General features: G+C 45.3%; 1 protein-coding gene across 1 annotated transcript in view; it reads left to right on the top strand.

The window, feature by feature from the left end:
- Positions 1 to 3: 3 nt before the first annotated feature.
- The window catches only part of UBE2QL1 (ubiquitin-conjugating enzyme E2Q family-like 1), a gene marked incomplete at its 5' end in the record, with an annotated part of 21,813 nt that continues 9,243 nt past the window's right edge, over positions 4 to 12,573 (top strand). The window contains one exon of the mRNA XM_009321922.1: positions 4 to 318. Coding sequence (XP_009320197.1) covers positions 4 to 318 — 315 coding nt within the window. The remainder of the gene's footprint in view (positions 319 to 12,573) is intronic.

Below are 12,573 nucleotides of genomic sequence, written 5' to 3'. Positions count from 1 at the left end.
GACCGCTTCATCTCGGTGGAGCTGGTGGACGAGAGCCTCTTCGACTGGAACGTGAAGCTGCACCAGGTGGACAAGGACTCGGTGCTGTGGCAGGACATGAAGGAGACCAACACGGAGTACATCCTGCTCAACCTCACCTTCCCTGACAACTTCCCCTTCTCGCCGCCCTTCATGAGGGTGCTCAGCCCCCGTCTGGAGAATGGCTACGTCTTTGACGGAGCCATCGGCATGGAGCTCCTCACCCCCCGCGGCTGGTCCAGCGCCTACACCGTGGAGGCTGTCATGAGGCAGTTTGCGGCCAGCTTGGTCAAGGGGCAGGTAGGGGGTCCATGGGCTCTCGCTCTGCGTGCGTGTGGTGGGGGGGGATGGTGTCTGTGCATGTGTTTGGGTGGGAACCCCAAAGGGCAGCGGGTCAAGCCCCACCTGTGACTGACCTTGGCCAGGCCTGGGTGACAGGTCTCCCCTGAGGACCTGGCATCACTGGTGGGAAGGAGGCAGGCACACACGTGTTTTGCTCGGGGGTCCCTTCTCAGGCAGGTGCAGCGGAGGTACGGGGCAACTTGGAGGGGCAAGGAGCACATGCATCCATCGTGTCCTCCTGCACGTCTTTTGTCCCTGTGCCTGGCTCTGTTGCGTGTGGCACCAAGATGTCATGCCCGTTGCCCCCGAGAGGCACCTCCCTTGCCCCAAAGCAAAAGGGGCTCTTCAGGCTCCAGTGGGGTTTGGGATTCGAGTCCTCCGCCTCCTGCCCTTCACCAACTAGTCGGCCATACTTGCTGGTCTCCTGCGTGAAGTGCTGCCGCTGGCGTAGGGCACGACGCTGGAGCTGCTGTCCCCCGGTCTTTGTCTGGTGCTGTCCTGCATAGCATCCCTTGGGGAAGAAGAGGTGACCCCTGGTTTGGGGCTTGGCACACAGGGCAGAGGTGTGGCACGGGGTCACACCTGGGATTGCTGACTGAGCTGCTGGCAAAGTTGTGCCAGTTTAAAATTTCCCTGCCTGAAGGGAACAAGTAATTTCGGGTATGCACTGCAGTTGCAGCAGCTACACGGTTCCTGCCAGCTCTCCTCTCCGGAGGAGGTGCCTGGTTCCCCTGGCAGAGGATCTCATAGGAGCTGAATCAATGCAGTTTATGCTTTTTTTCTTTCTCTCCTGCAGAATATCCTTAGAAGAGAAGTATTTCATAAGCCGTTTTTTAATAAATGGGCAAATATTGCTGGTGAAACTCATAGCCAGTCCTTCCTTATGGTTATTGTAGTGGGCAGTATACACATGGCTGTGACAGAGTGATTTTCCTGTTCACTTCATGAATGCCCTTGAACCCAGGGGACATGCACAGCTTCACGTCTGTCAGTAAATGATGCTAAGTAACTTCTTAAATTCGTATCTTGGGGGGGGGTGTGGGGAGAGTAAATAATAATGTATTTTTCATTTGCTTAAAAGTGAGGTTACTCCTGTTTGCCTCTGGAACTGCTTGCGTGAGCAGAAGTAAAGGCTTAGTTTCTCTTAAGACTGAAAATTAATTTTGGGGGGGGGGTGTGGGGAGAGTGAATAATAATGTATTTTTCATTTGCTTAAAAGTGAGGTTACTCCTGTTTGCCTCTGGAACTGCTTGCGTGAGCAGAAGTAAAGGCTTAGTTTCTCTTAAGACTGAAAATTAATTTTGATTATTTAACGTACTCTTTTGTAAGTAGCTTTTCCTCCTTTTTCTCTGTTTGATTTGGGCCTACTGCTCCTTTTTTTAATCAGATAGTATTTTTCTCTGCACTTCATTTGAAGAGGTCAGGTTTCCTAGGTCACCTTGGGATATAAAAAACATCTACCAGAAAAAAAGAGAGCCTTAATTTACGTTGAGCCTGGGATATGTTGAAGTTCTGTAGCTACCCTTAACTGCGTCTCACTATTTGTTAACCCATCTCTTTTTATATACGTCATAGTTCTCATTATTATAGACAAGCATTTAGAATGCTAAATTCTCTCAATTTTTTTAACAAGTCAGCATCTTTCTGCAGTATTGAGTGTTGAACGTAAAAGGGTTAAATTAAGATTTACTGGGATCATAAAATGGTTCAGTGAAGAAAAGCACTAAATTGTTTTATTAGTAATAAATATTAAAATATATAATCTGACAATTTTCTTCCCTAAACCACTTAAGAGATTTCCAGAAAGTAGTAGTAATTTCTGATAACAGAGGATGTTTATGTGTGCATCATTAATACACACATTTAAAATGCAAGAGTTTCAATAACATTCTTCCAGAAGTTTACGAAGTTAATTATAAAAAAAGAGAATGGGTGTGCGATTAAAAAAAAGGCAGAAATAAATTGCTGCCAGTAACTTAGTAGTTAAATAGGTGTGACGTGCACATTTCAATGTCTTGGATCGTTCATTCCAAGTGGAAAGGTTAATAGGTAATACTGACAATAAATTGAATTTCTGGGTTACAGAGGTGTAGCCTGTGATGGGTTGCCAGCCTGTCATCATAGCCGGGCTCCGCATCGTGGGAGCCACGTTTCTGTAATCGCACTCCCCTCGTTATGTAATCTCGACTCCATTGCATAATAGGCTCAGAATACGACAGGCGCTCCCCTATCCCCGTTTCGTTTTTCATTTTACAGGTAATCCACTCTTGACCGTATTTCTTTAAAAATGAAAATAGAGCCGCCGAAACGTTGGGAGCCGAGGCGCTGCATTCCCAGAGCTGCGGGGCTGGTGTTGGGTAACTCTTGCCGGGCTGCGGGTAGCCTCGGTGCCTGCGAGGAGCCGTCCCGAACAAACAGCGATGGCTTACACCAGGTTGATTGTGTAATTCCTGTAAGCAGCCTGCGCCCTGCAATAGCATGAAATATTCAGCACGCTTGCTATTAATCAGAAAGGCTGGAAGGGCGAGGTCTGTTCTCCACCGCCTCAAAACAACCCTGCGTGAGCAAATGGCGGCAGCCATGAGGCCGAGCGGGAGACGGGGCGCTGCCGGCGCCAGTGGGTAAACGGGACCTTCCAGAGAAATGTCGCCGGTCCGCAGCGCCGTGATTTAGCGTGAAATCATTGTGAATACTCGAGCCCGTGACGCATCCGAAAGCGCGCCTCGCCGGCGCGAGCGTGGGTGTGAGTAGGCAGGACTGAACTTCCCGCCAGCGTTCGTTCCTCCTTTTGGCAATTTGCGTGATAAAACCGAGGTGGCTGATTTCATTCAACGTTTCTCATCAGTCCCGTTTTGCCGAGGTAACTGTAGCGCTGCTGTTCTCTGCCGGTTCTGTGGAGGGAAACGCAGCACTTCTTGGTCTGTTGTTTTGTCAGAGCTAATAGTAACCTATGAACATATACAACCTTCTTTTTTTGACAAAGTGATCAAAAAGCAGACGAAACTAACACTGAAAATACATTTTCGGGCAGTCAAGATTCTTGACAAATTCAGATTTTTTTTTAATGGATTTCACCAACCTTTTAGCAGAATAAAAGAAAAATTGAGAGAAGTCATTCTGACATCTCACAGGTGAAACATTTCACTCAGGAGTTATGTCCTTAAGGAGACGTAAGTGTGCAACACAGAAATTAAGAGGTAGCACTTTTCTGTTACTTTTCAGCATTGCCCCTGTATGCGGAGAAACCTGGGTCCAGGTTCCCAAACCTGAGCATGTCTCCCAGGGGCTGGATTTTAAAGTAGTGTGGCTGTTTCTCCAGATTTCACCAAACGGGAACCATACGCCTCAGGTGACCGTGCTTAAGAGGTGTCCTACCTTACGGGATGCATACCCTTGCTTCCTATCACAAATCTAGTATTGCATTTTTAGATATTTTTTGTCTGGAAAAAAAATGTTTGAAATGGAAGAGAGACAATTTCTGTTTGAATAAAAAAATTCAACAGTCCCAAACTATGCTTTTCCCCCCGCCCCCCCAGTTTTCAAGGGAAAAAAAAAGTTAATTAACAAATAAGTTGGGGTTTGGTTCATTGCTTGCTTCAGCTATTCAGCTGAGAAAATCAATTATTCACACAGCTCTAGTCAGTATCTTGAGGGGAATTCTCAGTACATCAAAGGCCCAAGACTGTTTATCTGTCTGGGATCGAGAATCTTATTTTTAAAAACTCGGTGTTGTCCTTAACTCAACTGTAGCCTTGGTTTTAAGGGGGTGACTTTGTACTTGCTTCCCGCAGAGTCAGCTGCTCGCTGGCTCCATCATCATGGGCGAAAGCTTGGCCCTGCCGAACAGGCTAAATGGTAGCCGTGAGCTGCCGCAGAGCTGGGGTGTCAGCCAAGGAGGTGGGTTGATGCTAACAAAGTAGTTTAAATACCAGTTGTTTGTTGTCCTGGAGGCAACTGTTCGACATGCCTGTCTAGGCAGAGCCTCCCATGTCTGTCTGTCTATCCAGGCTGTGGAAGTGGCCCGTTGAGTGTTACTCCTTCTTAGCGGCACCCTTTAAAACAGTTTATTGTTAATTTAAGAGAGAGATTTAAAAATGAGTCTGTTGCTCTCCGCTTCCTGATAACAGTGCCGTTGTCACAATAATATTAATAACTGAAGGAAGGAAGGGGGAACAGTGCTGGTCGTAGGAGGGTGATGAAACGGTGGGAGGTTCGTCATGGCTCTCCTTGAGTAACGCACGCAGCTGAGGCCGGTGCCTGTGTTTCAGGGAGGAGTCATCTCTCTCGTTTGAAAACATGGCGGATGGTATGGTCCCAAATGAAAAGGAGCAGACTTTGTCCAGAGGTGGAAGAGGATTTTGTGTCCTCTAATAGACATGTTGTTTCTCACTGGAGGGTAATGATTTGATGCTGGTTTGGTGGAAGTTTAAGAGAGGACAAAGCTATGTATGCCAATGTCCAAATAATGCATCAGGAATTTTTTTTTTTTTTGAGAACAACTAACAGCTGCACCTGATGTCTTGAGGACTTTGGGCTTAAGCTTGCAGTAGTGTTCATAGAACCATAGAATTACTAAGGTTGGAAAGGACTTCTAAGATCATTGAGTCCAACCGATGTGTTGACCAGTAGCAGCTTGTCTTCCTTTTTAGGAGCCCCTTGTTCTCTCTGTGGAGGCTGGGGACGGAACTGCCAGCCAAACTCAGCTCTCAGGTAACTGGTGACTCTGCAGATTATGTCCTGGAAAAAGTTCTTTGTTTTGAGGAAAATACTCCCTTATTCTTCCAGTGAATAGAAGAAGCATAAAAATTTTGTCAGGACATACTAAAATAGGAGCGGGGAACCCCTAGTTACAAGTACTCTTGCTGTGGTGGGCTTCTGTATAATGATTTAAATCAAAACCAAAATGTAGTTTGTAATTAAGATTTCATTTTCTATAGCAAAATTTCCTGAATTCAAATAAAAGTTGTTGGTATATAGTACTTTCATCCCTCATATTGTGATATTAGAAATACCTCAGTGGAATCCCGTTAGTTTGCTTCAAGTTTGTGCCTTGTATGACCATTGGACTGATTTATCTTTCTATTTTAAAAATACAAGTATCCCAGCTGACTTCTACCAGATTGAAAAAGGAGAAATGGGCTTACTTTATGAAAAACAGATACAGAAGGTAGCAGTTAATCGTAGTCTAAATTACTCCCCCTTCATCCTTTCAAACAAAAGTATGAGTGAGCAGATAGCAGATGGGACTTGCATGGTGTCCAGGAGGTCAGCAGACTCCAGGTCTTTCAGATATGTATAGCAGAAATTAATTGCAAATCCATGGGTTTTCATACTCCAGATGCTGCGTTTGAGGACTGTAGCCATGAATAAATCAGCTAATCTCAAAGGCTGCAGAAATGTATAGAGAACACAGTGGTCTCTGAATTATTTGGAGCCATTGTATCATATCAGGGCCTTAAAAAATAAAACCAGCTTGCTTTGTGCTTTAGTTGCCTGAGCAAATGATGCCGGTTATCATCAAGGGAAGAAATGTTGCTTTAAGTCCATGGTTAAAAAACACATCGACTCATGCAGAAAGATTACAGAGGAGACAAAGAATGTATTATGGGGCTTGTTCCCCATGAAAAGGTATAAATGCTGGGCCAAAGAGGTAACAAAGAATATTGTTCAGCTACAGAGGAAAATCAGATATATTGGCCTTCTAAGTTTTCTCTTCTATTGCAATTGAGAAACCTAGGATTTTCAAGCTCAAGTTTAAGTGGGAGCGTATATATTTGCTATGTTGAGATGCTGGGACTGATGAATGGGCTGGAAAAAAACATTGTTCATGTGAACTCTGATATATTGCTGTTCTGACTATCCACTATTATTATGCAAATATATTCTACTGAGAGGAATGAAGACACAGGGATTCCAACTCATTGAAGTAGGAGGCTGTTTTAATTCTTTTAAAAAGCAGGGGGAACATAATCGCCATTTTACCCCTTCAAAGCATAAAAAGGAAAAATTTAAAATACTTTCAACTATCATCCTTAGTGTTAAAACAGTCATCAAATAAGTTAAATCACTAAATTGAAACAAGCTGCTTATTTTAAAATGTGCTTTTATGGCAGGTAGAACTAATTCTTCCTGGCAATACTTGGCTGATCTCCTAAATAAGAATTTAAAGGAATTGCCACTTTGGATCATAAGAAATTTGAATTTGCTCAAAAGAGCAAGATTCTTCTTCCCTGAATTATGAAAGAAATCCTCATTTTCTTCAGTGAAAGTGTTCAGATAGAGAGAACTGTGTAGCATTTGGATGTTTTGTCAGATACTTTGTTGAAGAATTGTATTTTTTGAAATGCAGAAAGCCTAGTCCCGAGGGGTGACGTTGTGTCCTCCTGGAGGAGTAACCTAAATAACCCACTTTGTATTTTGCAGAAGATTCACTCTTCCTTATACAGGTTAGCCTTGAAAATACGCAGATTTCCTAGCATCCACACAATGCCCAGGGATTTCCATGCATGACCGGAGTCTTCCAGATCGAAGATTTGTAACTCCATGGTAATTCTGGTCCTTGTATCACGGGACTCTTACTGCCAGGTGTGATCCGAGGCATGTCCCCTGAGTGGGCATCTGCTCTCACAAAGTGGGACGTTGGTTAAGTAACGTAATATTAGCTGTGTTTCTTTTTCCCATGCAAGCTCCTTTGAGCTGATGAGAGTCAGTGAAGATCTCTTCTTTTCCTTGACCTATTCGGTCCTTCATGTGCAGTTAGTTTCCAGTTTACAAATTATCTCCTCCTGTAACTGTCACAAAAGGTAACGCTGACATTAGGCGCGAGGGGAGATGGGATTGCCAGGTGCAATTACTCCGCAGCTAAACATGGAGAACTTCAGGGGCTGCGGTGATTATGCTGTCTGAATGGCTCAAAATGTATGTTAAATTTAATGTGCGCAGGATCTAGTTGTCTCGTTTGTAAATGGAATACCAGGTTTCTGTTGAATATCATCGTATTTTTGAAAAGCGTGTGGCTCGGGGTTGGTCTGAGTCATACTCCACAGAGTCATTTCTAGAGGGAGCACTCCAGAGTGTTGGTCTTTAACTCCCGCTGGAAACAGTGGTAATTGAGTACATCCTGGAAGCTGCAGGACAAGCTGCACGGGAAGGACATGGTACCGTTGCCTAACCTGGCTGGCAGTGAAACCAGCACTGCGCTGGGAACTGAAAGAGCATGAGCTAGGGAGAAGTGTAGGTGTGCTCTGATGACAATGAATTTGCAGTCCCTATTGGTCTGCATGGAACAGGTAAGTGGGCACCACACTTAAGACATTCAGGGGATTCCTCTTCTGAAACAGGATCAAGGTGCCAGCCTGATTTGCCCCGTTCCAGTTAAAAGTCAAACTGAGGAGTGGTACATCAAGCGTGCCTGTCCTCAGCCGTGTGTGGCAGATATGTGCCTGCCTTGTGCACGTGCAGAGTCTGTCCTTGGAAAACGTCTTTTTATCTGCTTCATGATTTTGTGCGTGTTTTTAAAATCAGTGATCCTCATTGATTTAATCCTCTTGTGCGCAGGCTCTCCAAAACTCCTGGAACTTCTGCAGTGACTCCCTGATAGAGTTTTAAGTCAGTCACAATCCCAAATCTGCATTCAAAGACGAGTGAAAATAAACCTGAGGAAGGAAGAGTAAGCCTACGTTGTGAAATGGCCTGGAGCTCAGATGCTTCTCATAGCCAGGCTTTATGAGCTGTGGAATGACTAGATATTTTTCCCGTTTCTAGGTTTGTGTTACAAATGGTAACAAACCCCCAGCTGCAGTAAGAAGTGTAGGGCTTATTTCCATAATACGTGCCCATAAAAAAAACTGAAGCATCACAAAGCAGAGGAAATTGATGTTACTAATTTTTCAAATTTTCTATTAATTTCTATAAATGTCAAATTTTCTATAAACTTGACAAGATTATTTCTATTAAAATATACCTAGTATTGAAGCGTTCTGTGATTATTGGCGGGGGGGAGGATAATTTCATAGTTAGAGCACTTAGGCTGAGGAGAGGTGATCTGAGTTTAGCTTCCAGGTTTTGCCACTGACTTCGGGTACAGTCACGGGCAAGTCATATAACTTCACTATATTCCTCTTTCCCACCTGTGAACTACACATAATGCTCTTTCCAAAGGTCATTTGAGGATATGTACTTAAAGCACTCAGAAGTGGGGGCTCTGTTGAGTAGATGTCCATGTGCATCAGTATGAAACCTCTCGTAGTGAAGAGATTGACACATTTGTGTAAATAGCAGGGGGAAAAGCGCATTGGCTTGTGACTCTGACCTTACTGAATTTGGCCTTAACTTGATTAAATGTTCCCAGAGGTAGTCTGCTTTTTACCCGTTTTTTTTTAGCATGGTGAAACTTTGGGATATGTGGAGATAGACATTGTTGTCTGGGCTGTAGCTCCTTCGTCTTTACAACCTGTCATAAAGGATGGTTTGCTTTGCTTCGGTTGGGTTTACACCCATGGCTGTGTTTAATTTGGGCAACTTCAGGTTCCTGATGTGGAGGACCTGTGGGCTGATGCAAAGAGGGGCTGTCATGCTCCCAGCCTTTTCACCTGGACCTGCCCTCAGTAACTCTGCTGGTACCTGATTCCACGGAGAGGTAGTCCAGGGAGCTTGGCAGAAGACTGACAGAGAAAACGACATTTCGTCATCTAGACTTTGATGACGAAGTCTCTCCCATTTGATGGCAGGGGACAGGGGCCATCTCTTTTGACGGACGTCCTCCGTGTTGTAAGATGGCACCTTCAGCCCTGGAGGTGCTAGGGGCACCTTCCAAGAATGTGGTCGGCTGTCAAAATTTTCTTGTTCTTTTGCCAACGCAGAGTCTGTCCCACCCGTAAAATGCAAGAAGGAGTTTCTTTCTTTAGGGAAAGGCGAGGAAGAACAGCGCAGTTCTCTGTAGCTGTCAAACAGGGATCAGGGCTGTAAGTGTTTGTATCGATTAAGAGCTACTTGCACCAGGCTGCACACAGACGAGTGAACGTTAATAATTACTCAGCTGGAACAGAGATTTCTTTTTCCTGGACAAAGAACAGTCACACTCCCAGAAGGAGCAATTTGTAGGATGCTTTAAAGCTGGAACTTGCTGAGTTTTCACTTCTTTGTACGGATTATTCTTAAAAAGGAGACCAAAAAAGGCGTGGAAATACTGCTTCAGAAATTACACATTTGCAGGAAAACATCCCATTTTTAATTCACTTATGCTGCAACATTAACAGTATTTGTCTGCATCATTTTCTATACTGCTTTGTTTTAGCTATAGCTAATAATTATATATAGTGCAATATAAATTGTGTGCAGTTTTTGAGACATGATTAACTGTGCCTCATCAGTACATGAAGGAAAAAAATTATAAACGGTGTAATTGGGAGGAGAGACTGTGTATATTGCGCTCCAGCAATGATGCGACACATTGCAGTCATTGCACTGAGAGCATGACAGGAGCTCGCTTTAGCATTGCTCTACTTTTGAATGCTTCTTTAAAGCCAGTGGAAATATTTTTCTTTGAAAACTAGTTTAAATATTCTAGAATAGGTCCGGTTCAGGCTTAAGCACTGTATTCCTCTGTTACTTATCAGAAAAGATTTGAGTATGTTTGCGTAGTATGCAGCTTTGAACAGTTGAGGCCCAAAGCCATTAGTTGGTGGCACATTAGTGGAACATGTTACATACTGGAGACTCATAGTGTGCTCCAGCTCTTAGAAAATCCACAGTTTTTGCATGGTACATGGAGAAGCCTGGGACAACAGACTTGGAAGATGGGCATATCCTTGTAGGTCTCCTTCCCATCCTTGGAGGGATCACCACAGATGCAGTGTGTGGCACAGGGACTTCCTACAGTCTTTTGTGTACCTCTCTAAACCTTTGCTTGTTTTCCATCTCTTGACTTTTACCTAGAATTGGGTCACTAGAGTCACTAGAGCCTGCTATAGAGATCTCTGAAGAGATGAAGGGAGAAAATGATGGGCCACATTTAGCCCCATGTGCGGAAGGCAGGTATGATTTGCCCTTGGAAGACCAACCTCGAGTTATTTGCATATCCAGGATTAACGAAAGGAATGCAGAGCTGAGGAGTTTGCGTTAAGACCAGTGCTAACAACATGAAGGCTTGCCTGCTTCTGAGTCTTATTAGCTGTGTACTGTTTGCAATGAACACAACTTTTTGTTAACCAGTCCAGGAAGAAAAGTCTGGATGTGCCTGAAGGGTTTGCTGTGGCATCTCAGAGACCTGTAGCACAGGGGCTTGCACTGTTTCCAGAATAACCTCACTCCTGTAAGGGCTGATGACTGTGTACAATAAATCTCTGAAAATTTGGGACCTAATAACACAGGGACTTGCATCAGGAAAGGACTGAGCACAACCTTGAAGGATTCAGGCAGGACCTGGCTGTGCAGTGCCACAGCTGACCTATGTTGGCAGTTCAGCTCCAAGTATCTAAGTTGGACTTAGAGACCTCCATAGGTCCCTTCCAGCCAGCACTTCGGTGATTGTATGATCCTGTGAAAGGCTGGCCACCGTTACGTAGTCCTGTCCTTCCAGGTAGTGCCAAAAGTGATACAATGTGGAAGCACACCTGATGCTGTGTGCTATGCCAAAACTGTTGGGTTTTGGTCTGGGAGCTACTGTAGTTGGTTTGATGAGAGAGATGAATCCCTTTGAGGCCATCCTGATTCTGGAAATACCAGAAGAAATGTCAGGACTGCTTTTCATGACACACAGGCCAGACGTGGGCAGATATGTGGTTGTGTTGGGATTACAGGGCTAAAGAGCTGCAGGCTTCATATTTGTTATCTCTGTACAGGACTTAACTCTGTCTTCGGAGCACTTCGTGACATGGTGTTGTTGGGGAAGAAAAGATATGGCATATTGCTGATAATGATATTGAAGGACTTTAAAGAGCTATTAAACTCAGCTTTAAAGAGCTGAGCTGAATATTTTTGAGGATGCACTTCAGTGTCACATAGCGTTCTCAAGGGGAGGACGTACTGATGCGTTGATGATTATGAAAGAACGTGGAAGACTACTGCGGCATCACTGAGAAGCAGAAAAGCTCCCAGATTTGCCCACAGTGGTCTGTAAATGTGGGTGCCAAATCACATGTGAGATTGACCTCAGGTCTTTTGCTGAACATGGTGGGAGGGAGTGGTCCCTCGGTATGGCCAGGGTCCTGAGAAGGCTACCCGCAGCAGACTGTGCTCCAGGAGGTCTTTCTCCTAGCAGTTAGCGGGGTTACAGACTGGATCCTTATCAGCTGTTTGTTCAAACTCATTAGTTTGGGCAAAGAGTAGATGAGTGGCATGCAGTTGCTCACCGTGCCACACAAACTAGGTGCAGTAGGAGCACAAGTGAGTGAGGAGGCTGAGTGCAGCATGTCCCCCTGCATTTCAGCATGGCTGTGTAAAACAGTTGGATGCTGTGGCATTACTTTCACCTTTCATACATTTCTAGCTTGTTAAAATTATATCTTGATAAAGTACATGAAGTCACAGCAGATGGCAAAATCTGAAATGTTCTCTCCAACTGCACGGCAGTTTCGCGTGGGAGGACACGCAGGGAGGGCGCCTCTTCGAAGGAGGAGCATTCCACGGGCCAAGTGGGAGACTTGGAGTACACATAACCCAGCAACCGGGCACCGTTCTGTGACCATCGGCAAAGGTCAATGGCACTCATCCTACCTGACCCTCAAGGCAGAATGGCAGGCACTCGTCTGAGAAGAAACAATTTTAAACATCTTTTTAAACAGTTTTTGGCAAAGGTCAAGGGCACTTATCCTACCCAACCCTCAAGGCAGAATGGCGGGCACTCGTCTGAGAAGAAAGGCCGTGGCTCCGGCTGGGGGGCCTGCACCAGCAGTCGCCGATGTCTCTGCCCAGACGGAGCTGCTGAAGGGAGAGGCTGCAGTGCAGGCGTCAGGCTGCAGGAGGTGCCTAGACCTCTCTCCTGGGGCAGGGACAGGCGGCAGACCTGCCTGCAAAAGGTGCGCCCAGGTGGAGGACCTCCTGCAGCAGGTGCCTGAGCTGCAGGAGGCGGTGAGAAGGCTGGTGGCAATAATGCAGAAGAATGGACAGTGGCAAAGGCAAGGACCAGCAGGAGGAAGAGACTTCCCCCAAAGCCTGAGGTGCCCTTGCAGAACCGCTTCACCGCTCTGCAGGCCAAAGAGGAAAGTCCTGTCA

This window comes from Pygoscelis adeliae, unplaced genomic scaffold (assembly GCF_000699105.1).
Source record: "Pygoscelis adeliae isolate BGI_AS28 unplaced genomic scaffold, ASM69910v1 Scaffold144, whole genome shotgun sequence".
NCBI lineage: Eukaryota > Metazoa > Chordata > Aves > Sphenisciformes > Spheniscidae > Pygoscelis > Pygoscelis adeliae.
This window is presented reverse-complemented; position numbering and strand designations above follow the sequence as displayed.